We start from the raw sequence: 27360 nt of genomic DNA on the forward strand, positions 1-27360 counted from the left end.
CTACAGGAAAAGAAGGTTCAGAGACCGATCCAGCTTCCGGGTCTCTGCCTCCAGAACAGCAGCTTTGGGCTCCCTGACCACAGCTGCTAAGGAGGGAGACAGCTCTTGGTGAAGGGCTGACAGCTCCTGGCTGGTCTTTGCACAGCACTCTATATAGTCCTGCTTGTCCTTCCGTTCTCGTGCCAGCTGCGTCTGCAGAAGGGACACCTGAAAGAGGCAAAAGGCCGAGCTCAGACAAGCCCACGCTCTTAGGACCATCCGTAGCTCCACGGCACCGGCTGTCAGGGAAGACGCACCCTCTAGCTCCAGCCCTGACAAACTCTTTGTCCTCGTGCAATGGGAAGGAACAGGTTCCCAGAGTCGCCCTGACCTGAACTCGCATCAGCAACAATTTGAGTTGCTTGCTGGCATACCACTCACACCTACAGCACCGAGACGTGACAGGTATCTTAAAGAGAGAGGTTCCTACAGGATTTGGTAGCCCAACTCTTTTTTTCCAGAGAGAGAGTTGGGCTACTGACACCTCAGTTGCACATGCTTTTTCCTCAGCAGGAGGACTACTGGTTACACAAGGTACTGAAGAGCTGTTCTGTTACGATCTGGTTTAAAAACTTGACAGCCAGCACCTGAAAAGGGAGCAAACTCTCCTTTTTCCTAACTTTGGAGCATTTCACAACTGAGCAGAGCATACTTTGCTGAACAACGCCCAGGGGGGAAAATGAGCCTTAAAGGACTGCCGAGGCCTCGAAACTCCTCCAACTCTACTCTTTCCTGGCAACACGGAGTTGGGCCTGCTGGGCTTTTTGGTGGGAGAGACCCAGCTGCTCTCACCTCCTGTTAGGTCTGCAGTGCAGTGCAGCCACAGCAGCTCTGGCAGGTTGCCCTCTGCCTGCTCTGGAGTGGAGGAGACGCACACGGAAAGGAAGACGTCAAAGGCACTTCACAGCAAACACTGTGCATAGGCTAGGGACCACCACCGCTGAAGAGAGGGACAGAGCTGACCTCCTCTCTGAAATAATAAGGGCACCTGTGTGAAACTGGGCTTGGAAGCCTGAAAAACCCTCCCACGCTCTGGTAGGTAACCCAGAGGTACGAGTGGGAGAAGCGGCCATCTGGGAGCATCTGCCAGGAAGTGGGAGATGGAGTTCCAGGTCCGCTGTTGCCCAGACCCGGAGGAGTGCCCTAACTAGCCAGCCGAGGACTATGCTTTGAGCAGAGCACCTCTCTTTTCCTGCTGAACTGCGGAAGCAGGTCCACAGTGCAGGCAGACACAACAGTCACAAGGGGAAGGGGGTTCAGTGAGTTATCTGTAGCAAGAGACCTTCAGACACGGAGGCTTCCTGGTGAAAACACCCTTAAGATTCACCTCGATGGCTTCAGCAGAATCCCTGGCTCGCTTGCCAGAGCCAAGCATCACGTACTTGACTGACATAAATATTGTATGCATTTTGCCCTGAACGCCTGTGAAGATTCGCCTCCTCAGGGAGGCCAGGGTGTACCAGACCCATACACGTACACGGAAGAGAAGTCTGCCGACCGCTGCTACCGCCAATACCACTGTCAAAGGACGCAACAGGGTTCAGCAGCTGGAATGTACATTCTTACTCTGATAAAACAAATGGCCATACAGTGCTTAGGTCTCTGACTCGGTCTGATGCTGGGATCACGATTAGCACAGCATAGCAATATGAGACTAACGCTTGCCTGAAGGCTATAAGCTCTGGCACTGCCTGACACCCCTGGCGCTCTGATACGACGCAAGCTCCACTGCTAACAGAGTCAAGGGAAAATGGAAACAGTCAACACGATGAGTAAGACTCAAGGGGAGCATCCTTAGAATAGTCTCTATTTTCAGGCAAGTTCCAGTTTTCTGAACTTCCTCCAATCCCTCTCCCACCCTGCCTGACCTCTAGGCAAGTCAGAGACTAGACCTAGGTGAATGATGTTGTTAGGCCGTGGCCAACAGGTGTCTCCGACACTGCCCGGTGTACTCGCTTCCTGACAGCCAAACCAAACTCGGGCTGTAGCATCGTGCAAAGTTGCGCCCATCAGTACAGCCACGGCGGCTTTTGATGAGAGCTTTCCTACTCCTCACCTGCTTCTGCAACTCAGCTAATCGACTGCAGCGAGTGTGAGGCTCCTCCTGTGAAGAAAACGCAAGGATTTCTTTTTAGTCTCCAGTTTGGTCAGGGCCATGGTCTATATGGGACTTGGATTAGGTTTATACTGAGGGGCTGCTGCCACTGGGATTTGCCATCGTTCCTCCGTATGGCCAGAGCCTCCTCCCACCAAGTAGGATTCTGTTCTCACCTGGCTAGAAGCAGGCATCTTGTGCTGGTCGGACTCAGAGAGAGAAAATCCACGTGCATCTGGCAGTGACCGACCACGACACTGTCTCTTCAGTCTCCTCCGTTCACGTTCCACCTGCACGTTGGACAGGAGAAAGGGTCACAGAAACCGGCCACCAAACAAGGAGCAAAAGGACCGCTGGACATCACGGCAAGGAGATGTCTGCTCAGAGACCGTTAATGGCCCCAGAGAACGTTGGGGGCAAAAAGCACGCCATGTAGGCTGTGGAAGGGAAAGAGCAAGAGGAAAGAGTTCCTGACACAAGGGAGTCAAATGCGTGTGTCTGGGGACCCTGGGGCAAGAAGGGTGGTACCGGAGTGAATTGCATTTGTGAAGGCAATGGGGTGCCAGAAGAGAGAGAAAATACAAACGTGTGTGTCCACGGGGGAAAGTGGGAGAGGGAAGGAAACAAGCAGAGGACTCCAAAGTGCTGTCTGTGTTGCATTCCAGAGGACCGCAAGGCTGTGCAGAGGCAGCGAACGCCTCTTTTACCTGCTCAAGAGTCCTCCTGAGCTCAGCATTGAGTTGCTTCAGCTCAGTCTTCTCCAGTTCCAGCCTTGCAACTGCTCGCTGCAGAGATTCCAGCCGCTGCAACAGGAGTCTCTTCTCCGAGAGCCACGATAGCTGCTCCCCTTCTGCAATAGCCTGCTGGGTATTCAGAGAGGAGATGATGTGAGCTGGTGCCGCACAAAGGTTAGGAGGGCCAGAATCAACACGTGGGGGAGAGTGACCGGACTCAGGAATGGACAGTGCCAAGGCCCTTCTTCTCCTCCTGGTCCACAGGCCCAAACAACACACTTTTTTCCTAGGGGCCCTCCTCCAGATCACCTTGGAGAAACGGACCTGTTTGTTCTGGACATGCTTCCTGCTAGTTTTGTTCAGCGTGCCCCGTTCTGCTTTTGAGAGAGACTGGAAACATTCCTTTCCTATTCAGCCACTGAACGGTTTTACAAAGGTCTGTAGCATTTCCCGCTCCCTCTCGCTCAGCCATTTCTTGCCCATCAGGAAGACTTCCACATTGACGTCTTCCTCTTAGGGAAGCTTCTTCACATCTTTGGTCATCCTCTTTGACCTTCACTGTATATTCTCCTATCTATAGTGCTACTCCCTGTCCTTGGACAACCAAACAATACGCAACATGTGGGTGAAGCATGTAGTTCTGCAGTGATAAGACACTACGGTTTCGTTCTCTATTCCCTCTACTGTTACATCATCGTTACAGAACTGCTCTTTGAAAAAAATCACATTATCACCCAAGCCCTGTGCACTGCTCTGAACCGAGTCCAGAGCCACCCCCCCTCTCGTGGGTTTCTTGATGAACTGCTCCTTGAAGCAAGCTCGGACAGCATCTGTACACGTAGTCTTGATATCAGCACTATACCGATCTCTACGGATGCACCTGCATTACCTGCTCTAATGCTGTCGCACACCTGATCTACATGGATGCAACTGAAATCTCCCATTGTTTTCACGTTGCCTGCCCTTGTCACTTCTCTGCTTCCCATCAACAGATCACAATACCTGTCACCATCCCCATCGGGCTGGTAGTAATATTTCTCAAGTAAGGTATAAATGTATAATGCATAAACACAGTCTTTTATTAGCAGCATTTTTTATATGCCTGTAGACTAACGGAATGCTGAAAGTGCTGGCAGAGCCCCAGGCAAGTTTGCAGCACAGGCTGTCGCAGCTGTTCCACTAGCAGTACCTGAGTCAGGTCGCCTTGGAGAAATCCACACAAATTTGCCTTTGCGCTTTTTGGACTGCGGCACAAGTACATCCTGAATGTGCAACAAAGCCTTCAACCTGATCAGGCAACGGTGCGAATTCCGTTCTTTTTAGTCCACTGGAAAAGCTGTACCTCACAAATCTACATCTCTGAAAGCATCCTCTAAGCACCATCAGTGTGGCTGCTGTTCAGCCATCGTTACAAAATTCAACTAAGTTTAGTACTTTAGTCTGGTCACCTGCGCCCTTTTTCCTTTCCATGCCAACGCCTAACCACGACACGTTGGCTAAGCTTGCCTAGATAGGAGAGCTCTCCTATCTAGGAGATAAGCTCTCCTAGATAGGAGAGAACCCGTTACCCACCCCCAAATTTTGGACTTGATGTAATTTTAACGGCAAGCTGGGTATTCTTTCAGTAGTTCTGGGCTTGACAGAAAACATTCTAGCAGGTGAATGGTCTCTGGCCAGAGCTACACAGACAGGCAAGCCTGCTGGCTGCAGTCACGGTTTCTTTGGCCAAGCAGGTCATCTGTTTATGGGAATGTATATTCCCATATCTTTACGGGAAACATCTTTAGGAGCCTTTATAGACATGTGAGTTGACTGATGATCGATCACGGTGCTTACCGGAAGATGAAACCGGTCCTTGTCCCTCTCTGGAACCACACCCTGCAGGACGGCTATCGCTTCCCTCAGAGTCCCATTGGCCGTTTCACTCTTGGTAAGGGCAAGAGTCAGTGCTTGTGCCTTCGCTTTCCATTCGATTTCTCTGCTTTCGGTCTGCTTCAAAATAGCAATCACACGCTCCAATTCTTCCGCCTTTGCTTTCCTCTCATCTTCCAGCCGTTGGGTTAGCTCCCCCTGCCTTTTCAAGAGACGGTCCCTCTCCTGGAGAACTTTCCTCTTCTCTGCTTCCTCTTCCTCCCATTTTTGGAGTCTCTGGATTTGTTTCTTTAGGGTCTCTTCATCTTTCCATCGCAAAGCTGATGTTAATTGTTTCAGGAGCCCACTCTGCCTCCTCAGCTCCTGTTCTCTCCCTGCCAGAGTCTTCTCTAAATACCCGACTCTGTCTCTCTGGTGCTTGATCTCTTCATCCTTCTTTGTCAGAGTCTGCCGAACATGCTGGAGATCTTCCCGAAGACCTCCGATTTCCTCTTCTAGCTCTTTTTGCTCACTTTGAGCCTTGGTCTCTCGTTCCCTCTCAGGCAAGGCTTCTTCCAGGAGCTCCTCTTGCTCCCGTATGTGTTCTTGCTGGCATCTGATCTCCCAGTCTCTCTCTTCCAGCTCTGTGTTCATTTTGCTGACAGCAATCCTTTGTTTTTCTTGCTGCTTCTCCAGCTCCTGGATGTGTTCTTGCTGGGATTCCGTCTCCTGTTTTTTCTCTCTTATGTCCTTAATACCCTGATTGAGAGGAGTTTTATGCATTTCTTTCTGCTTTTCCAACATTCTCATCTGTTCCTGGTATAACTTCATTTCTCCCTCCCTCTCTGACAGGATGGCAGTCATATGAGTGAGATTCTCCTGCAAAGCTTTTACCTCTGCTGCCTCCTTCTGTAGCATCTGCATTTTCTCCCACTGCGTTTCCACTTCCTCACTTTTAATTTTTAAGATAGACAATGTAGTTTGCAGTTCTTGTTCAAGGCAGTGATTCATATCTGTTGCTGTGTTTGCTCGGGTTTCAGAGGCTGTGACAGATTCCTGAAGAAGTTTTATCTCCCCTACCAGTTTTTCATTAAGTGCTTGCAGTCCGTCCCGTTCACGCTGCAAAACAGGGAGGAAAAGATTCAGTAATTCCATCTAGGTATGCTTGCTTTTCGTACTAGATTGGAACTCCTGCTCCGGTGGCAGTCAAGGGCTGAAGTTTGAGCTTTTAGTAGAAAATTCGAGCTATTCAGTTGGTTTTCCCGTTCGATGTAAATTTTCTACTGTCCCTCGAAAAAGATTTGAGAACTGTCCTGTATTTATCAAACCGTGTCCATAACTGATTTTTGGAGGCATTGTAAATGACTCCAAAAGTGGGAAAATATTGATCACGTAAGGAGAGCTGCTCTGGCTCAAATGTCTAGGCTAGTATCCTGTATGTAATGGTGCCTGTAAGCGCATAGGCAGGGAAGAAAGCCGAAGAGCGGGGGGTAGATGTACACGATACCTCCCCTCCCCAACCCCAGCGCTGTTCCAGCTTGTGAGAACTTTCACAGCCTCCTCCTGACCCCATATAGACCTGCTGTATTTAAAACACCCGTTGTCAAGGAGTTCAACAGGTCTGCTCTGCTGTAAGTATAGCACCTCCTGTCATTTGCTTGCAGCGTGGCTCTCGCTGCCTTTGTCAGATGGCTCCTCTTCATCTCTTGGAAAAGAGAGTGACCGGCCGCTGCCCCCTCTCTCCCTGCCTCTCGGGATGCTGTAGACCTTTCCTGCGCCACCCTTTAGGTTGCGCCTTTCCCAGCTTACTCAGCCAGTCCCATCTTCCTTTTTGCCCTTCTCTGAACCCCTTCTGGCTCTGGTGTGTGCTTTTGGGGAGGAGCTGCCAGAACTGCAGCCAGGATTTCAAGTCCAGACTAAGCACGATTTAGGCAGTGGCATGATGATGTTCTCTCTAGTAGGGAGGAAGGGAAGAGAGAACAACCCCGACATTGGATCAGCCCCCCCCACCACCCCCCCCCTTTTTTTTTTGAGAACAAAGCCAACATTTCATTTACCTTTTTTCTTTCTTTTTTGGAGCCCTACTGTGTAGAATTTTCATGGTACCATCCTCTAGAACCCCACATCCCCTCTTGAAGGAGTCACGGTCAGATGACAGCCTGTCATTCTGTGTTTCAAATCAGGACTAGTTTTCCCCTTGCAGACATACATATTTAGCTGGATCAGCACTTTTGTTTCGCAAATGTCTCTCTTCTTTCCCCACTGTCTGCTCACAGATGGGCAATGGTGAACAGCTTTCTATCCTTAGCAAACCTTTTCTTCTCACCCCTTTTTCCAGACCCAGGTATTTAGAAATCTAACTATGGATTCGGACACAATTAATTGCCAAAACCATGCAATGTAAATAGAGACAAGGTTGACAATTACTTGGACTGAAGCTTCACGGGCAGAAATCTTCGGAGCTAAGGAAAATAAGCACCCTGAATCATAACGGAGTTTTATGTGGCTATGGCATCTTTTCCTACTTATTTGGAAGAATGCAACTGGAAAAGTTAAACCAAAAACCAAGTTGCTCCTTAGACTTATTAACAGAAGGCCAAAAAAATATGTAAGAAATGGCCCTTCACGGCATCTGCCAGCCTCACCAGGACATCCTTTCTTTGCTCCTCGGTGCTCTCGAGTTTCCTTTCCAAAGACGCCACCTCCTGATGCAGAGTCATAGCCTCCTCCTTTAGAGACTCTTTGGAGGCTGCTAGCTGAGACGTCAACTCTTCCACCTCAAGTAAAACATAGCAAAGCAGTCAAAGACTACAGCTTGTCACTGTCAGCCATTTCATATACTGTCAGGAAAGGGAAAGAACCACTTTAAATTTCACCCCCTCATGAGAGTAGCAGGTTCACAATGGATACAGCGGACTTGTTTAAAAATCTAAGTGGGTCACCATGTTCATCTGAAAAACCACCTTAAAAAACAAGGCTAGCAGTAACAGGCCAGCAGAAGCCCATTCTGATGATTGCTGGCAAACAAGCAAAAGGACTAGCCCATCTGGCCAGGGCAGCAGCTGAGATTCAGCTGACCAGTAAGTCTCCTTCAGACCAGCTGAGCTGGAGGCCACAGTATGACGGCAGTCAGAGGGATTAGCCCATCAGCCTGCTGCTCTGCAAGGGAAAGGCAAGAAGGGGAAGAGACCACCTGGTTGACGGCTGGAGTAGCTACTGCTGTTTCAGTCACCTGCTTCTGTAGAGCATCCCTCTGCTGAAGAAGGATATTCAGTTCCTCTTTGATGGTTTTGATTTCTCCCTTGTGCCTCTTCTCCACTGCCTTCATCTTACTCTGAGTTTCCTGCAGCTCTGCTTGCAGCTTTTCTGTGATGTTCTGCAGACGCAAATGGAGAGCAAGTTACTGGCACCTGCCATCAGGCCCAGCCTTTTCCACTTTCTGTCTCAAAATCACATTCATTCAGCCACTTCTTGCTGCTTTTCTACCCAGCTCTGCTTCCATTGTGACCCTTCCTTCCTGTTGCTGATCTCTGGAGCTTAGCAGGCTCTGTGCTTTCCGTGCCTGCAGCAGTCCTTGCCTCCTCAGCCGCAGGACTTAGGTTCTATTGCCTTCCTACTGCCCTTCGCTCTGTTACCTGGCGCTCTCAGCCTCTCTCTCAGCTTACGCCCAATTGCCAACTGCCTGTTCTTTCCACCTGCCCTACTAGTCCGATTTACCTGCCCATTCTCTTGCTGCTCTTTCACCTCCTGCCTGAGCTGCTCTAGCTGCTGCCAGGCTTCTCTTAGCTCTCCCTGAGTTTGCAGTAGCGTCTCTAATAAAGCAGCCTTCTCACTCTCCTTTTCCAGCAGGACCTGCACAGCAATAGAGAGAAGACGGCTTTAAGCTTCCCATAGAGAATTAGCGTGACAAGACTCAAAGACCGATGGGCTCACACGTGCCCAAAGCACTGTGCTGCTGGTCTCCTAGGTCCTCATCTGCCCACTTGGAGGCACAGGTTCCTAAGTGAGACTGGCTTCAGGATGAACATGCTCCATCCCCGGTCCATCCGTGATTGACTCTCCAACAAACTCTTAGTCATCTAACAGGAAAAGGTGTGGCATTTCTCAAGTGTCTCGCCTTGCTGGGGAGGGTACGTGTCCCTCGTCTTCTGCTGTGTCCTGTTTGTCTTTCAGTAGCGACTCTTGCGCCTAGTTAGCAGTTGAGAAAGTGCAAGGCTGCCAGAGGGCTGAAGCTAGCAGCTCCTTCAGAAAACCCAAGTATTCTAAGTGGGGTTTGGTGAAAATTACTTCAGTGTTCAGGTATTCAGTAGACTTTGGGAAAGTACTGGCATGACAGGGACACACTGTCATCTCTGAGCGCTGCCCTGTCATTTCAATACCCGTAGACACAGCTGGGGGTACTGCTGTCCCTAGGCAGTCTGCATAAAGAGGACTTTGCGTAGGACACAAGGAGGACTCTCAGTGTGGGACAGGGTTGCTTTGGCACAGGAGATCTGGGCACAAAACAGCTTACCGGCAAGTGACTTAAAACACAGCCCAGAAGACACCTCTGCGTTACTGCTCAGAAATACTTCAGAGGAGTCTTTAATAAGATTTTTCTTTTGCCGACAATCCTGCTGCGCCCCTCCCTGTCCCCCCCCAGACAAAAACCCCATCCTCGTGGGGATTCGGTCCTGCAGACTCAGTTTGGTCTTTCATGGAGTTAAGGCTATAAACGCATATCAGGAAACATCAAAAGAGGACCACTAAGAGAACAGTGAAGATACTCTGAGGTAAGTCTTACAAAAACCACAATACAATAGCAGCACGAAAATCGAAAACGAAAGGTGACGTTTCTGCCTGGCTTCCTATGAGAGGTCTCATTCCTAGTCCCAAAGATAGCCCTGCACGCCTTTCACCTCACCACATTCCACGTAGAAAACAGGTAGGGCACGCTCCACGCAGCCCGATATCCAGCCAGCTCCCACAGCTCTAGCCTTGAAGAAAACCGCACAAATTCTCCTTTCACAGTCTTTACCTCTTGCTTGGCGTTTTCGACTCTGGTTCGTTCCTCCTCTTGTTGAGCTTGCATGGTAGCAACTGTCTGCTTCATATCAAACAGCTGCTTCTCGTGCTCCCCTTCGGTCTCTGCCTTCTCCTTTTCCCATTGCTCCAGCATCCTCTGCAGCTCTGAATGGTGCCCTTCCCGCTCGCTTGCCTGATGAGGGGAGGAAGAGACTTCAAGATGACGTCCCAGCCAAGCTCCTCAAAGAAATGTGAAGCTTCATCCCTCCCACAACCCCCCACCCCAAGAGGGCACAGCAGTGGCTTTGTGCCCTCCATAAATCATGTCCTGTCAAGGAACTTAAAAGGAGGGTCAGCAGGTGGAAGAAAAGGAGATGTTACCTTCCCCTCTCTGATGGCTGCCCGTTTCCTAGCACCTCCCTCCTCAGGGTTTCTCTCTATTCTCAGAGGCTCTAGGTTCAAAGCTCACCTCCCTTTTCATCACTGAAAAGCTGCAGATGGACTGCAGGGTGAGGAAGAGACCAGTACCCTCATGCCCTAGGCACGAGACAGGCCACCAACTCAAGTACCAGGAACAAGGGGCCTGTTCCATATGCGCCAAGCCCAAAGGGAATACCTCTGTCAACCGTGAAAGGGCGGAAAGGAAGGAACAAAGTTTCTGTGACTGCAGTTGCCAGCAATGGCCGGAGTCTACTTCATGGTAGACGGGAGTCTGGTAAGATCCCAGCCCTTTGCTGCCATGCTTTGGGTGGGGACCACCCAACCCTCTGTTGACCTCGTCTTACGCCCACACTGAATCCGTGCCTGCATTTACCGTCCCAGCACAGTCCTGGGGGTCTTCACGTGCCTTCAAGTACGAGCCATCGGCTCTGCTGCCTGGCCTAGCAATGTGTGGCCTATGACAGACGATTGCTGCCATTTCACACGCTCAGGCTATTATTCTTCTAAAGCCAGCCCACAAAGCTTGCTTGAAGAATTCCGAAGCATAATGTTTCCTACCAGGTCTTGCAGGAGCTTGTTTATTTCCACTTCATGATCACTTTCCCGAAGTTTGAGGGTGGTGTTATGCTGCTGTTCTGTCCGCGAGAGCTGTTGCGCCATGTTTTCCCGTTCCTGCTTCATGAGAGATCTCTCTGCTTCCAGCTCACATTGAAGGCACTTCGCTTCCGCTGCAAACACGACAAATGGCAAGCTTCAGAGTCTACGCAAACAGTGCTTCTGACTTACTGACCTTAAGCCATTTGAATTTCAGTGTAGGAGGGATCTGCCTCCAGCTCCTTCGCTCCTCAGAAGCACTGCGGACAGAGAGCTGTTTTTATGCCACCTTCTCTAGGTAGGGGATCACCGGAAACAAAGCACACGAGGCTCTCACCTCGTATCACCTCCTTGGCCTGCGTAACTGTGTGAAGTCGGATTTCAAGCTGACTCCTGGTGATCTCCAGCTGAGATACGTGCTGCTGAGCCTCAAACAGGCTGGATTCCAGGGTCTCCTTCGCTGACCTGCAAGTTGTGAATACGGAGAGAAATTAGTTTCTTGCTCCTGACACCCACAGGGAGCTATTCCGGTAAGGAGTCGTTCAAGATCCCTACACCTGAGTATGGAAAATGGGTTGCATGGAAACGCGTATACAGAAAATGTATTTCTGCCATTTAAAATAGCAACGCAGGCCCTCCGAGGGAATGCCCCGGCTTTCCTTATGACCTAGCCTAACACAGGAAGGCCAGCCAAATTTGATCTCAGTAGCCACATCTTAAATCGCTGTTGTCTGATCTATGACGTGCAGGTAGCTGTGCCCACAAAGCCTGTGCCAGCAAGCAAAAGCCCAGCCTCTGCTCACAGCCCGTATCTCATCAGCACTTCCAAGTTGCTCTGCAGGGGGACAGAGTAAGAGTATTTCCCTGGCTGACTTGTGACTTTTTAATGCTGTTCCTAGTGCAGGTATAGGTAGGTCATTTTCCAGACTCCCTACGTTTCAAAGGGACTAAAGAAAGACAGCAGATGATACAGCAAAATCTCATGCTTGTAGCAGCATTTGTAAGAAATCAGAAGTAGATTTTATCTGAACAAGCCCTGCCTGAAAGGAGAGACAGGTATCCTTCAGTTTAAACTGTTGGAAGTTCAAGAGAAAAACTTGCTACCTTTATTTCAGTGCTGCTAACTAAGTAGGCAGGAGCCAAATGACTCGTCGCTCTTGAAAAGGGAAGTTGTAGTACCGCAGAGGCAAATTGTTGCATCCGTAGACTTCAACCAACTGCTGCTGCGTATGACACACAGGCTTCTGGAACCAGGAGCTGCAGTTACCTCCCTGACCCAGCACAGCGTCCGGTGTGCCAGGTGCCTACAATACACAGCACTGCCTCACTAGTGCAGGGATGCAATCAGGATAACATCCTTCAAGGTAAAGGGGCACCTGAGTGGTACAGCAATAAAACCCACAACAGAAGGACTTCCCTACTTCGATGGACAATGGAGGATGTATCTTCAAGATGGAGAACAAGCACATCTTTCTAATTACGCCAATCTCTGGCAGTCCAAAGTAAATATGTAGGAAAAAAAAAAGGAGCTGAACATTTAATAATTTAATAACAGCCCAACAGCTGACCAAACATAATTCAGCTGGATCACATCAGAGAAGCTGGAGCTCAGAAGAAGCAGCAGCTCTCAAGAAACACACCGAGTCAAACTGGTGTTCATCAGCCTTGCTAACACCATCCTCTGGAGTGGTAAAGGGTAAAAGTCAAGAAGCATGACAAACAATCTCCAAAATACCATTTGTAGAGCTCTGCAAGTTCAGGAGTCTTCTAAAAAACACCTAAGAGGAGGACAAACATCTCGATACTTTTTTTTCTTTTCTTTTTTTTTTCCCTTTTTTTTTTTTTTTTCCGGGAAAAGCAGAACTTGTCCAAAGCAGAACCAAAACCAGAGAGAAACTCCAGATTTCAGTAAACATCTGCATGGTTTAATTATTACTCAGTTCAGAGCCAAGTTGGCTTGCTTTGGACTTCACACAGGAATGTGCAAGGGGGCATAAACATGAGCCCAAGGCTCAGGAGAGCTTTGCTAGCTTTAGCTGTCAGAAAAATAACATTCAAATCATGGTATACTGGGGTTTTTTTTTTTGCTCGAGATTCTTCCCTTTTCTGTCCATGGAAGGTGAAAACATCTGAAAAGCACACAGGATGCAATACATCCTCGTGTAACCATTACCACCTTTATAATTACAGACCTTAAATAATGTCCTGCCTAGGGTCTCCTCCCTGCCTTTACCTGGCCTCTGCCAGCTGCTCTGAAAGGCCTTGTCTGTCCCGCTCCGTGGCTGCCAGTCGCACCTCCAGGGCAGCCTTCTCATGCGCCAGCAGTTCCTTCTCTTTGGACGCCTCGGCCAGTGCGTGCCCTTGGCGAGAGGACTCCTGGCGCAACTGCTCCAGGCCACTGCTAGCCGACTCTTGCTGGCGGGAAACCTGAAAGCGGGACAAAATGCAGTTAGAGTCCTTTCTCTGGAGTTCTGTGCAGAGCCAGACAGTGCCACTTCTGAATCAGCTAGAGGAGAAAGAGCTCCCGTGCTGTGGGCTGAAAGTTTAAGAGCATCTGCTGTATACCACACTCATGCCCTGGGCTGCCCAAAGGCACTGGCACTGTTAACTTGCAAGGGATGTGTAAGGCCCTGCTGGGTTGCCTGGGACCAGACGGCTCCTTCACGACAAACACACATACCCCGGACTCCGTGTTTTCATGCAAAAACACTGCATTTGCCAGAACTGCCACCTTGCCAACTAAAATTCTATCAGAATCTAGTCCAGTGCTGGAAATTTTCAGGGAAGGGTGAGCAAAAGCAACTTTGCTCGCTGAAGAGAGTGAAAATACACGTGGTTTCTCCTTCTAGGAAAAAAAAAAGATCAAAGTCTCACCTACTTCAGTGTGTAAAGCAGTTGGATGCAATGAGGGGATGCTTAGCCCTTGTGGTGAGCGGTGCCATTTAGTGAGTGATGAAAGCCTGGCTGATGTGGCCAAAGAGATGGTAGACTCTGTTTGTACGGTACTTCATGTCAACAACACTGTTTACTTGTCTGACACAAAGAAGTTGCCTACTAGACCTTGCCGGTATTCAAGCTTGAAGCTTCACCGTGATTTTTTAGTTTTTTTCTTCAGTGCAACACCTCTGCTGGCTACTTGCCAAACATACCACGTACTCCAAAACTAAGACTCTCCAACGGAGAACAGACCATCAGAAACAAACAATTCTCTCAAAGTTATCCCACAACACCCAAGATTGTACATTATGTAACTGACAGTTAAATGATGACAAACTCCCCAGTCTCCTCCAGTGACACGATTCTCCCAAGCTCTTTTGCCAGGGTACCAAAATCAGTTCGTCCAGAGTGAAGAGTCTTGTGTGATCCCCTGTTTCTCACCTTCTTCCTCAAAGCCTAAAGAGGCTCTAACAATTCATAGAATCATCACATCACTGAGGTTGGAAAAGACCTTTAAGACCATCAAGTCCAACCATAAACCTAACACTGCCAAGTCCATCACTACACCGTGTCCCTAAGCGCCACATCTACACGTCTTTTAAATACCTCCAGGGACGGTGACTCAACCACTTCCCTGGGCAGCCTGTTCCAACGCTTGACAACCCTTCCGGTGAAGAAATTTTGCCCAATACCCAACCTAAGCCTCCCCTGGCGCAACTTGAGGCCGCTTCCTCTCGTCCTATCACTTGTTACTTGGGAAAAGAGACCACCACCCACCTCCCTACACCCTCCTTTCAGGGAGCTGTAGAGAGCGAGAAGGTCTCCCCTCAGGCTCCTTTTCTCCAGGCTAAACAACCCCAGTTCCCTCAGCCGCTCCTCATCAGACTTGTGCTCCAGACCCTTCACCAGCTTCCTTGCCCCTCTCTGGACACGCTCCAGCACCTCAATGTCTTTCTTGTAGCGAGGGACCCAACACTGAACACAGTATTCGAGGTGCGGCCTCACCAGCACCGAGTACAGGGGCACGATCACTGCCCTCCTCCTGCTGGCCACGCTATTTCTGGCACAAGCCAGGATGCTCCTGGCTGCCTTGGCTACCTGGGCACACTGCTGGCTGATATTCAGGTCCTTTTCCCCCAGGCAGCCTTCCAGCCACAAACTTGCCTGTATGTCTTAAAATACAATGTCAACAGTTTCAAGATGTCATTCCCATTCTTAGCAATACAAGACAGCAGACATTGACTTGCCGCTTTGTCCCTCTCTCTAGGCTCAAACAAACGGAGTTTTGAAAGTTGCAGACTTCACACCAAGAAGCATAAGTAGAAACACGCAGCCCTGGTTTTTGCCTCAGAAAAAGGATTCGGAGCTACACAGTTTGTTTCCTTTGCCACATGTGAGAGCAGCAGCCCCACTCAGATTCACGGACAACACAATCATCTCTCTGCAGCTTATCCAAAGCCAGAAAAGAGGCCAACACAGACAGGCGGATTCAAAGAATCTGTAGAAGCAGAAGACAACTCAGAGAATTACAGAACGGCTCTGCAAGCCATCCACACGCTTCCAAAAACGAGCAAACCAAGCCTTCTGACCTCCAGCACTACCAAGTGTCTCCTTGGCAACAACACTGCAGAATCCCACAGGTCACAGCTTTCCTGAGCCAAGCAGCCAAAAGCCCACCCAGAAGCACCAGGTTTTTGGCCTCACCTGACTAAGTTTCTCTTGGGTTTCTTCCTTCTCCTCGGCCAGTATCGTCAGCTCTACCCGCAGCCCCTCCTGCTGCTCCTCTGCCGCCTTCAGCAGCTGCTCCAGGTGGGCTTTCTCTGCGCAGAGCTCTTCATTTGTTCTTTTATACAAGTTCCGCTCCTCCTGCTCAGAGATCTTTGCTCTCTCCATCTCGTCCACTTTACCTGACAGAACTTCATTCTCTTGCTCCAGCTACAATCACAGAAGCACAGAGGAAATAACGTACAGTAAGATTTACTCTGTAGGAGGTTTGGCTTGGACAGAAAAAGGAACAACATTTCCATCTTTGGTCAGTCATACTGTCAGAAGGCAAGAAGTCTGAGAAGCAGCAGCAGCTGGAGACCAACGCCTGGCAAGATCTTTGGCAACCCTGCTCACCTGCAGCACAAGTTTGTTCAGTTGCACTTTATCCAAGCCAAGAGCTTCATTGATACTGCTCACGTTGGCTGCTGCAACACGTAGATCCGCTATTTCAGCACTCAGCTTATTCTGAGCCCCTGCCAACTCTGCTACTGACTGCTCTGCCTGAAGAGACAAAAGAACAACGTGACAACAAAGGCAGGAAAATCCCTGACTCCAAGCAGCAACTCCACATCCCCTGTGTGTCTCTGACATACTCCCAGTTCAGCGCTCCCAATAAGCACGTGGGGACTAACTACCCCAAAGAGCCTGTGTGGTCTGATCGCCATTTTCCAAGAAGGAGGAGGACAACGTTGTCCCTGTCTTCTACTGCCAGAAACAGCATCTGTGGTGGTCTTGCTATCACTACTCCCTCTCCCACAAGTGCTACCTAGCAATAAGGTGACCGTACCTTCTCCAGTGCCATGGTAAGCGCCTGTTTCTCTTGCTTCAGCAGACCCCTCTGAAGCTGCGATTCCTCCAGTGTCTCTCTCGCGACTACCAACTCGCTCTGTAATAATGAGTGTTTTCCTTCAAGTGCAGCTAAGTCCTGCAGTCTGTGAGAAGGGGAAGGAAGGACAAACAAGTTTTTAATGTAAAAACATCCTCATTTCCAAAGCCAAGACTACAGACTATGTCCCAGGTACGGCAGTTTGCATGCTTTCCAACAGCTTTCTGTTGACACCTAACGAATGCTGGAATTTCCTGGCTAGGGCTGCATCACTCACTACGTCATCGATGTAGGTGAAACGTGCGTCGTCGGGAAGGTCAAACAAGCTTCCAGAAACCGCAGAAGGTTTCCAAAAAGCTCAGGTGCTCTCAACTTAACAGCTTCCTGCCTGTTAGTTCTCTCTCTCCTTTTTCATACATTGCATACAAGACTTCCCAAAGTTCTTCTTTGGGTCAGACAGACTTTTGAAGCCCAGATTAATATTCCCACAATTACTCTTGCCTTCAGCAGTGAAACGATGAAAGAGCCTGCAATCTAGCTGGGGAGGAGATGTGTATGAATTTCCAGTCCAATAATCAGAGGGTCACCGGATGAATCAGGCTGGCAGGGACCCCAGGAGGCCTCCAGCCCAATCTTCAGCTCAAAGCAGCTGGGCTCAGCTATGGGATCAGTCCAGGTTGCTCAAGGCTCTGTCCAGTTGGGGCTTCCAGCTTTCCAGGGATGGACTCTACGCAACCTCTCGGAGCAACCTGTTCTGCTGCACGATTGCCTTCACGGTTCAATTTTTTGTTCTCCTTAAATCCGGGCTGAGCCTCTCTTGTTTCAGCTTAAGCCTGTCATCAACTACTCTGGGCAGGTTTGGAATGACTTTTTTAAAGGGTCATAAAGAAAGTACAAGGAGGCAGCTACGCTGTATGTCAGTAGGCAGCCAGAGCTGCCCACGTGCTCCCTGCGCCCTTCTATGCTACAAACGATGAGCATGCAAAATTCATTCTTTTACGGTGGGCCTCCTAAAGTCCAGCAACGCCCACCCCTGCCCAGAGAAAGCTTGAACACTCACAGGAGCTCCTGGTCACGACGCGCTCTCTCCATCGTCTGTTGCTGCTCCACCTTTTCCCCCTGGGCTGAATCTGCCTTCAGCTGCAGCTCAGTGTTACTTTGACGCAGGCACGAGGCTTCTTGCTGCGTTACTTCCAGCTGTTGCTGTAGCTCTTCCCTGGTCTTCTCGAGGCTTGCACAGTCGCTGCAGAGACAAGGCTCGGTTAGAAGAATGAAGCGGCCTGAAGAGTCACGGAGCCCAGTTTCATCATTCCAGGACGGAGCTGTGGGGAGCACGGTAAGGAAGAACTTGCTCTTCCCCTCACAAAGTGACTGAAGAGGGAAGGAGAAAGGAAGGCAGGCTTTTGCCTTCATTCAGTGAGAAGCAGTGGCTAGGAAAGGGCACCCAAAGAACAGAATTCAGAGAAGCAGCATGTCGAGAGGGAGGCACCTTCTATTCCAACATCGCTCCCGATCTCCAAGACAGCCTCAGGATTCACAGCAGAGCACAAAAAGCAGGGACAGGAGGATGCCAAAGTGCCCAACAGAGGCATACCCGCAGTAGGGCAGGCAAAGTCTTTGCCCGTAACACCTCTGAACTCCCAGAACTGGAAGCAGATTGCCTCTAGGACGCAGGAGAAGGAGGAAACACGCACCTTCTGAGTGCTTCTACCAGAGACTGGAGGTGCTGCCGGTGGCTGCTGGACGTCTTGCATTCCTCCTCCAGTTGCTCAAGCCTTTGCTGCAGCTTGCTGCACTTCTCTTCTTGCTGTCTGTGCTGGTGCTGCAGGAAATCAAGAGAGTCCTGCCTGGCAGAAAGCTCTTCTTTTAGGGCCTGCAAGCAATGGGCAGGGAAAGAGCACAAACAAGCAATAAGGAGCAGGGAAGACGGCTCCAGGTAGCTGGGAGAAGCAGCCAGCAGAGACACAGCTCACCTGAAGGCAAAAGCTGTGATGAGGGGGTGGAGATCAAGGAGAGAAAAGCAGTAGAACACAGAGCTGGTGAGACTGGCAAGGCAATACGGTACCAAGAGCGGGAAGGCTAGAAAGAAACTGGCTAAACTGGCTCAGGAAATGGAAAGGTTTCAAGCTAAGGAAGGCATCAGCAGCTGAGCCTGTGGCCAGTGGTGAAGACAAGCAGCAATTCTCACCTGTGTTGCTCCTCGCCTCCTTGCCAGTGCTTCCTGAACCAATACAAAGGCATGCTCTGCGTCAATGGAGCTCAGGCAAGAGAGGATGTTGCTAGACTCTGCATGCTGGGAACTGTCGGTGCAGATAATGCTGACCATGCTGTCACTGTCATCTAACACCACCTGAAAGCCCACATCAAGCTGTTACTCCTTGCTCACGCTGCTTGGTTTTCTTTACCTATTTCTCCTTCCCCCCCCCCGACTTCACCCTCGAGTCATTAAAAACTCAAGCCTCTCATTTCTTCAGTCGGCAAAGAAGTTTTGTCCCTGTGGCCACAAGGACTCCAGGGATTTCTGAATACAGCTACTAGAAACAAGACGAAACAAGCGTGCAGTGCCTGGAGGCTGCCTGAACGCTCAGTGTCTTGAAGCTCTCAGGAATTATTTTGGTCTCCTTCAGCTTCTCAGAGCCACGTACACGAGCCCCAGACCAACACTGGAAACAGCAACAGAAGGAAACATTAACACTGCCCAGGGAAGAAGGAAGCTGAGGAACACTGGAAAACGGCCATCAAAAACCTACTGTTTGTAATGACTCTGAGCAGCAGCACCAGAGGGTAAAAATGACTACATAAGGGGAAAGAACTGACTTTGTGAGAGGCTGTGTAAAAGATCTGATGATTAAACCCCCCCTCCATAGAGTGAAGTTTAGGAGTAAGTTAAAGCTGCCCCAAAACACTTGGACCAGTTCTGATTCTGGGGAAATAATAATGGTCACTGAAGGCAGAGTGAAGGAGCAGAGTTGGCAAGTGCATCGACTGAGTCAGTGACCTTTTATAAAAATCTGAAGAACAACAGAGTCATTGCTCAAGGAGGGTGGGGGAAGCCTCCAAGCAACACTGCAATACAGATGTCAAGTGGCCAACTCAGAAAGCACAGTCCAAGAGAGACCTTAGCGAGACGGTGAAGGCAAAGGTACTGAAACTTCTAGCGACTCAGCTGCAGTGTCACAGGACAGCCAACTCGGAAGTCATAACAGGTTTTATGTCAGAAAAGCAGTATAAAAATTAAACAGCCAGTAGCAGCTAACGTGGACAGTACACAACATACCTGTCTGTTCCCTGGGCTAGCCTGTTGCCTTCCTCAAGTACAGTTAAATCCAATTTACAGGGATGCGGTCCCAACTCTGTACTCACCTCCGTTATATCTTTTATCAGCTTTTGGAGAGAAAGATTCTCTTCTTTGGTGCTTTTAGTCAAGGAAGCTTCATATTCTTTCTCTAACCGACTTGCTTCCTGAGAACAGAATTGAGGAGGAATTAGGTACACAGAATAAGGAAAGGCTGGGCAGGGAAGAGCTGCTCCCCTCTGTACCAGTCCCATCCTCAGTGGCACTGTCATGCCGATAAGCCTCAGCCCTAGTGATTCCAGTATCTTCCTTCCCCTATCTATTCCACTTCTTCTTTGCTAAAACTAAGAAGAGAAAGACCAACAGCTAGTTTTTATAGACTGCTATGAAGCTGCCAATTCCAAGGAACTTTGACCCCTAGAGACTTAAAGTCACAGGCAGAACAGCATTGGTGCAACCCCCCTGAGGAAGACACCCGAGTTGTCTGCAGCTCCCCTGCCACTGCCTGCACCTGGACTGACTCCACACGTGCCGAACACACAAGGAATATTTTGGCAATGTGCCTGATGTTCCCATACAGTTAGCATCTTGACCGCTCCTTCTCTTGAGGAAGCCACACCTCTTTGTGCTAAGGCTGGGGAGCAGACACTGGGCTATCGCCCAGCTCTAAAGGTAAAACATACTAGAATCTCCACGGTGTCGTTAAGCGTTTTCACGGTCTTCTCCTTCTCCTCGTTCTGCCTCTGAGACTCTACGAGCAAGGCTGAGAGCTCCATCACCCTGAGAAGAGAAGGTCCACGTGCCATTCCAAAAGCATTGCACACCATCACCTGTTAAAGAGCTGAGCAGCTCCCAGAAGCATAGCAGAGAAAGTTCAACCCAGAAAATACAGCAAAGGCAGCGTTCACCTCTACAGGTTAACGTGCTTGACGTTGCAAAATGGCACTTCTTGCCCCAAAGGCCTCCTGCGCCCAGTCTTGCAAGGAATTGTCAGGACAGAGGTGCTACGTTGCTTATGATGGCCCTGGGCAAATTCCTGCCAAGTCCTTTAGCACAGGCCTGGGTAGCAAAAGGGCCGTCCAAGAGACGGAGCTCTCTTTATGCTGCTCTCAGTTTCTCACCAAGAATCAGTTAACAGCAAAAACATCGTCATATGCAATCTCTTTTCCAGCCTTGTCTTACTCAGAAGAGCTTCTGTCAGTCAGTCTCTTTTTTCTGTCCTTTCTGTTGAAGGCAAGAGTTTCACTAGGGACAGAAACAAGGCTGTGCACAAGGGGTGTGTTTTAAACGTGAACACAGCCGCTCATCTAGGAATCCCAGAAGCAGCCACAAAAGCCATAATGTTGGTACTAGCAAAGTTTAAAACACCTTTACCTGTCTTGAAGCTCCTTCTTCTCCAGGTCCCCCTTGGCTTGTAAGCACATCGCTTCCCGAGCCTTCTGGTTTGTTTCCTGTTCCGCCTGCTGCTGTGCCAGATCCTTCAGGACAGGGCTACCCAGAGCGACGGACTCCCAGAGCTGTCCACGGGAGTGTAGGTGGGAGCAGTTTACAAGTATAGACCCAGAAAGCCTCATTTGCTCTGCCTTCAGCTCTGACAAATCTCTGAAGAAGAATACAGAAGGAGCTAATGTTCACACCACCACCTTTATCCGCTGACTCGCTTCTGAAGCGCGTAATTGCGCAACACTAAAAGCTGGCAGGAAAGACGACATCTCCCTTGGGGACGAGTCGTTCACCTGACACTTTGGGATCAGGACACACCTGGAGACTTGAGCAAGGAGTCTACTGGACAGCTGAGGAATGAGTCTGTTCTCTCCTCAGAGAGAAGAAGAAACGTATGGCACAGCCAGAAGGCTTCAAGGACCTCTAATTACTCTTATGAATGGTTGCTCCTGCTCTATCCTATTAACGGACTCTAATTATCAGTAACAGATGTCAGGAATTTTACCAAGGTCCCCAGCTTTTACACCTCGGGGATCGGCCTTAAGCGACCTATTATTATCAGCACTTGGACTGCTAAGAGGCTCGTGGCAATATCTACATAAGAAACGTTTCAGCAAGGTGGTGTGAGAATAAGCCTAGAATGTTGTAACAAAAAAGCACAAATAATACAAGAATTAAATAGTACGCCAGGCATACTCTCACATCAAGGAAAGCTTCTAATCCAAGCAGATAAATGGCTGACAGCAACCCAGCTGTTGCTGTCAGAAATTGCATGCTGGCACCAGAAGAATGTACTATTAAGGCTACACTATTTTTGTTTGTCTAGAAGGCAACTGTGAGAAAGAAACCTCGGGGAGTCCAAGAACAAGACAACAATCATAAAAAGAGGTATCGAACTAAGCAAAATACATTGGATAAGTGCAGTAACAGGGTGGAGAAGCTATTCTTTCTCTCAGCAACGTTGGTACAGGAATAAGCGGGTACCAACTGACCGGAATAAACGAGCGGATACAAACTGACCGCAATAAACGTAAGCGGGAAATGAGAAGGAAAAAGTATATATATATACATATATATATATATATGTATATATTCATGAATGATCTTTCCATCAGGAGCAGTGGGAAAAGAAACTCAGGGAGATTTCAGGCAGACTTTCATCATTCTATGAAATGGACTGCTCTACATGCTGCAGGCATAGCTTTGGTGAGTCTCTTCCAATGAGTCCACGTATGCCTGTGTCTGTGTCAATACGCCCAAACATCACCACAGTCAAGTTATCTGTTCGGGGCCTCGGCATTGCTTATAGCCGAGCCCCTCAGTTTTACCTGAAAACCAGCATCACACAACATGATTCTGAAAATAGCCTAAAGCATGCTTAACGGCATTGCTTCAGACTCTCAAAGGAGAAATCGTATCTTTAGCTGCAACTAACGTAACATCGAGGCTCCAAAAGCAGGTGTGAAGGGAAGCTACATTTTCTCTGCAAGAGATCCAGCCTTCACTTCTACTCACCGGTCAGTGGCAGTCTTCATTTCCAGGAAATGACGGCGGAAGGTTACCACCTGGCGCCATAGGCTGAGTAGACTGTTATGTTCACCCCTTACGTAGCTGTCATAAAGCTAAACGTGCAAAGACAAAAAGAAATGCCAATTCAGCCTTCGCCGTCACCGTACAAGTCTTTCAGATAGGAGAGAGTACAACCACCATCACCAGGTCTCCTTTAATAACTGTTGCAACAGGGGCATCAAGGGCTGAAGAGCCACCACGGAAGCATCCTCCGTAGACCTGCCACCTGACTTCAAAGAAGGGAACGTCCACGCTTCTCCCCGCAGGAGTGGATATCAGCAAAGCAAACTGATCCCGATTCATCATCTCGCCTTGCAGAGGTGTCTAGCGGTCTTGGTGGAGGAAGACAAAACCAAGCCCCTCCAAGAGCAGTGTCAGATTTGCTCACAACAGGCTACTGGTAAGGGAGGCCTGTCTTGTTCTTCTGTTGGCTACTCTGCATGTGAAAACACACAGACCTCTCTGGTCTCCACTGCCCCAGGCGGAGAGGTAAGAACTCTTAAAAAGACGAGCGTTCATGTGTGACTGCCCTGCAGTGCCCAGCAACGGCAAGCCTTTGCCCATAAGCCCGAGTACTATGGTCACAGCAGGCGGGCATCTTCCATCACCACAATTTGCTGACACTCCTCCATCTCACACCCCTGTCTTCTGCTAGTCAACACCAACACACCCTCAACGTAGCCACAACTTTCACACAGCAAGTTCTCTCTGACAGGAATAAAATGCATTCTCATTCCACTCTGGCATCACATCTGACATTCCCGTAGCCTACCCTTACCTCACGTTCATTGCGCCACTCACTCTCCTTCAATTCCAGCTCCTCCCGGGCCCTCATCCAATCCGCCGTCAGTTTTCCAACATCTTCTTTAAGGGCTGAATTAACCTCATTCGCTTTACCGAGCTGCTCCCGCAGGAGGCTGTTCACTTCTGCCAGATTCTCACACCTTGGAAAGGGAGAAACAGCAATGAGCTCACTGAACAACTGCTGTCCGCAAGCAGCATCCCCGTGATTTTCCAGCTCCCTCAACACTGACTTTGCTGTCAAACGGAGGGGCAGTACGAGTGCTTTCTAGGATTACCTAAGATCTCTCTGTGGTGGCAAACTCATTTGCTTCTCCTTGCTTTAAGCCTTCAATTTCCATCTACAGTTGCGGTTTCCCCTTCCTCCTCAACTTCGATGATGCCCACAGTTAACGTCTTGCCTCCCCTTCGTGCTGTCTGATCCCTGGATGCATCATCTTTCTCTAGCATTCTCCCGAGTCCCTCACCTCCTCAACCACAGAATCATTTAGGCGGGAAAGAGGCCTTTAGGCGGGAGGTCACCCGGAATAACCCCCCGCTCAAAACAGAGCCATTCAGCACACAACGCTATTACTGCACCACGGAAAACAGACTGTGGACCTTTCTCCTTTCAAAGCGGCTTGCCGAACCGCTTCCCCTGGGGACACTAGGCAGCACTGACAGGTTTTCCCTCACTTCCATGAGCACCCAGGATACCAAGTATGAGGGAACGCTTCTTCCTTTTACCTTTGCTGTTCCTCTTCCAACTGAAGCAGTGCTTTCTCCAGGCTGTGGTCTTCTGCGGCTTCCCACCTGCCTGGAAGGGGTCCCTTCAGAAGAAAGGAAATGCTTAGTCAAATTCTCGTGCTCCCTTCACTACTGTGGCATCCATCGCTTTCCCCTCCATTTGCTGGGTATCTCAGGAGCTCGTGCCTTCTTCCAGGCACGACAGTGTCGTGACTACGGAGAGGAAGGGAGGGAAGGGCGTTGCTCAATGCGAGTAGCTCTCCTCAGTCTCCCACTGTTGCACTCTCACAGCTAGGTACCCTCAGCTCCCGACGGCGAGCGCTCACTTCGACTTGAAGCCTGGGAACGCTCTCCCACCCTCCTACCCTTCGTTTCCGAGGTTTACTTCAGCCGCGAAGCAGAAAGAAAAGCACAGAGCCAGCTCTGTATGTTGAGCGCCAGCGTTCTTGCCCTCCAAAACGCTGTTGTTTCTACCGATTCTTTTTCCGAGACAGCCATCTAATGTAACGGGCGGTCTAGCCCTCTCCTGAGACCTAGGACACATGTTACTCCGGCAATAAAGCACTCTGTCACAAACCTAAACTCCTTCCCGACAGGGATTTCTGGACTGGCATTTCTGGGACTACTGGCTGCTCTGAGAATGGCAACCGGACAAAACACTGAGGGGCAAACTTACAGCGCTTCTTGAAACCCTCAGGCAGCAAACTCCGTCATTTCCTCTGTCGTTGCTTTGGGGGGCTTTTTTTGGTCTGCGTTAACAAATGCTACGTCCACAATCTTTAGTTAGCAACCTGCACACTCACCCCTCCTGCTTCCAGTTGCTGCTGCAGCTCTCGGCACCAGGTCCGGTACTGCAGTACCTGGGTGGATACACAGAAGGAAGATGAGCGAATGCAGCTTGGGAGAGGCTCGGCTCCTCCTGCATTAGCTTTTCTCTACGTCCAAGCACAGCACGTTTCACAGTGCTGCCGATACAGTCAACAAGACGTCGTTACAATACCAGGGAAGCTTCACTTTATCTAACATTAAAGGAAGTGAGACGGGGTTTCTTTCACACGTAGTGCTGTCTGCTCATCCTGAGGCAGCCTTGGCAAGCAGAAGGATGGGACAGACCGAGACAGCCATGCCTGGCCCATGGCCACCACGTGCCCCAAATCAGTATGGCCAACGGGCTCAAAGCCCAGCGGGTCCCTGAAGTCAGAGAAACGAGCCTTCAGAATTGCTTTGCAGCATTTAGCGCGTCAAGTCGGTTCTGACCGCAGGCCTGCTCAGCCCCTGCAGACTGCGGATTTCGGTGCCGCCGCAGAAGACAAGCACGGCAAGAAAAGCAGGACGGCCTTACCGCCAGCAGCGCCGCGACCACCGTCGGGCACGGGGCCGGGCAGGGCACGGCCTGCCCCGACCCTCCGCCCAGGCCTGGCACCCTCCCCGCTGCCAGCGCTCCGGGCGAACCCGGCCAGAGCTGCCTGCCTCTGCCCGGGGCCGCCCGAACGCCCCGCCGGCTCGACTCCTGCCTCTGGGACAGCCCCCCGCTCCCGTGGCCAAACAAAGGCGTTTGCAAGCCCGGCATCTCGGTTTAAGCACGGAAAGGAGCGACCGAGAGAGGGGCGCGGGAGGGGGACGGCGGCAGGGCTCGGCGCCTAGCACACCTCGCTGGGCGGGGCCGGGCCGGGCCGGGCCGGGCGGAGCAGGGCGGGTGCCGGGGCCTCCCCCGAGCTCTGGCCTCGGCGCCGTCCCGCCCGCGGCAGCGCCGGGGAGGGCCCTCGTTCGCCCCCGGGATCTCCGCCGCCGAGTCCCCCTCAGCGCGGCGCGGGCGGCCCGGGCGCCCCGCCACCGCGGCCCGTCCCCGGGCAGCTCCCCCCGGGCAGGCGCCCCCGCTCCTCACCTTCGCCTGTAGCTTCCGCACCAGCACCGCTTGCCGGTGCTGCGCCTCCTGCGAGCTCTGCAGCCGGCGCCGCAGGGAGGCCTGGCTCGCCGCCGCCATGCCCCCGCTCGCCAGCCGGGCCCGCCGCCCGCGGGGCTCCGCCGCCTGACGGGCCCCGCGGCGGGGGCTGCCCCGCGGCCTGCCCCGGCGGACCGCGCTCAGGCGGCCCCGGGCCGCGGCCTGGCGCCTGCCGGGGCGGGCGGGGCGGCTCCCCTGCCCGCCGGGCGCGACCGGGAGCCGGGCCGCGGGGCGGGAGAGCCGGGCTCGCTCGGGGCCGCTCTGTGGCAGCGGGTCCCTTCTCGCTCCTCGCTGACGGTGCCGCGCCGGGCTGCGGTGCTGCCGCGGCGGAGAGGCCGCCCGGCAGCCGTTTGCTCCAGCGAGTTCTGCTCAGAGACCGTTAACGGCCCCGCAGAACGCTGGGGCAAAAACCGCTCCCCGTGGAATCTGGGAGAGAAGGAGCGGGAGGAAACGGTCCCTGACACCACAGCGTCGGGTGGGGGCTATGGGGACACTGGGGCGAGAAGGGGGGGACCCCAGCGACAGTAGGAAAGGTCCATCGCACGGGGAAGGCAACCGAACAGCTAGAGCTTTCTACTAAAAGCTCAGACTTCAGCCCTTGACTGCCACTGCAGCAGGAGTTCCCATCGAGTACGAAAAGCAAACAGACCTAGATGGAATTACTGAATCTTTTTCTCCCTGTTTTGCAGCATGAACGGGACAGACTGCGAGCAGGTGGAGAAAAACCGGTATGGGAGAGAGAACTTCAAATCTACAGGACAGCGTACTCTGCCAATTAAGCTTTATTTCCTGAGCGCGTGAAGAAACACAACAAACAAACAGGGCTCAGTCCCCTTTGCCCAGACTAGGCTCTCACATGAATTCACTGACTCACCACTCAGGTCATGAGGTTTCATAACTTACAACCTGTAACACTTAATTCATGCACTTATGAGCAAAAAGAAATATTAGTTCCCTGGTGAGAATGCTCATCCTTCCTCCTCCATCACGGTGCGGGTGTCCCCTGTATCACTCTGGGAAGCACGAAAGCCTCAGCAGTCCAGCTGCTGTTGGATCCGCTTCAAAGGCTTTTTGGGTAAGCGGATGTTTTATACCTTCCAGCTTGGAAGTCTGGTCTATACCATTTCCAAAAGCCAGCAGATTCTGACAATACTGCCAGACAAAGATGATGGCTGCAGGAGACAGCCAGCTGCAGGTGACGATGGCTGCATCATGGCCCTTTAGCTCTTTCTGGCCACCTGTGCTGCCTAGCTGGTGCTCTCGCTTCAACCTTGTGGTGCTGCTCCCAGCATACAT

At 50.8% G+C, this 27360-nt stretch overlaps 1 protein-coding gene across 1 annotated transcript; it reads right to left on the reverse strand.

The window, feature by feature from the left end:
• LOC140659660 (uncharacterized) lies at positions 1-27360 on the reverse strand. The gene is made up of 26 exons (XM_072879537.1): positions 27159-27360; positions 26008-26429; positions 24926-24982; positions 24123-24205; positions 23374-23539; positions 22542-22648; positions 20958-21185; positions 20267-20363; positions 19652-19750; positions 18477-18638; positions 17983-18161; positions 17349-17531; positions 16250-16394; positions 15817-15963; positions 15400-15630; positions 12992-13185; positions 11096-11223; positions 10723-10892; positions 9737-9916; positions 7952-8095; positions 7365-7496; positions 4705-5838; positions 2842-2997; positions 2311-2424; positions 2096-2143; positions 1-207 (listed from the first exon to the last, which is right to left on the reverse strand). The coding sequence occupies exons 1-26, from the start codon at positions 27358-27360 to the stop codon at positions 1-3; spliced, it is 5115 nt and encodes a 1704-aa protein (XP_072735638.1).

This window comes from Ciconia boyciana, chromosome 14 (genome assembly GCF_034638445.1).
Source record: "Ciconia boyciana chromosome 14, ASM3463844v1, whole genome shotgun sequence".
NCBI classification, from domain to species: Eukaryota; Metazoa; Chordata; class Aves; order Ciconiiformes; family Ciconiidae; genus Ciconia; species Ciconia boyciana.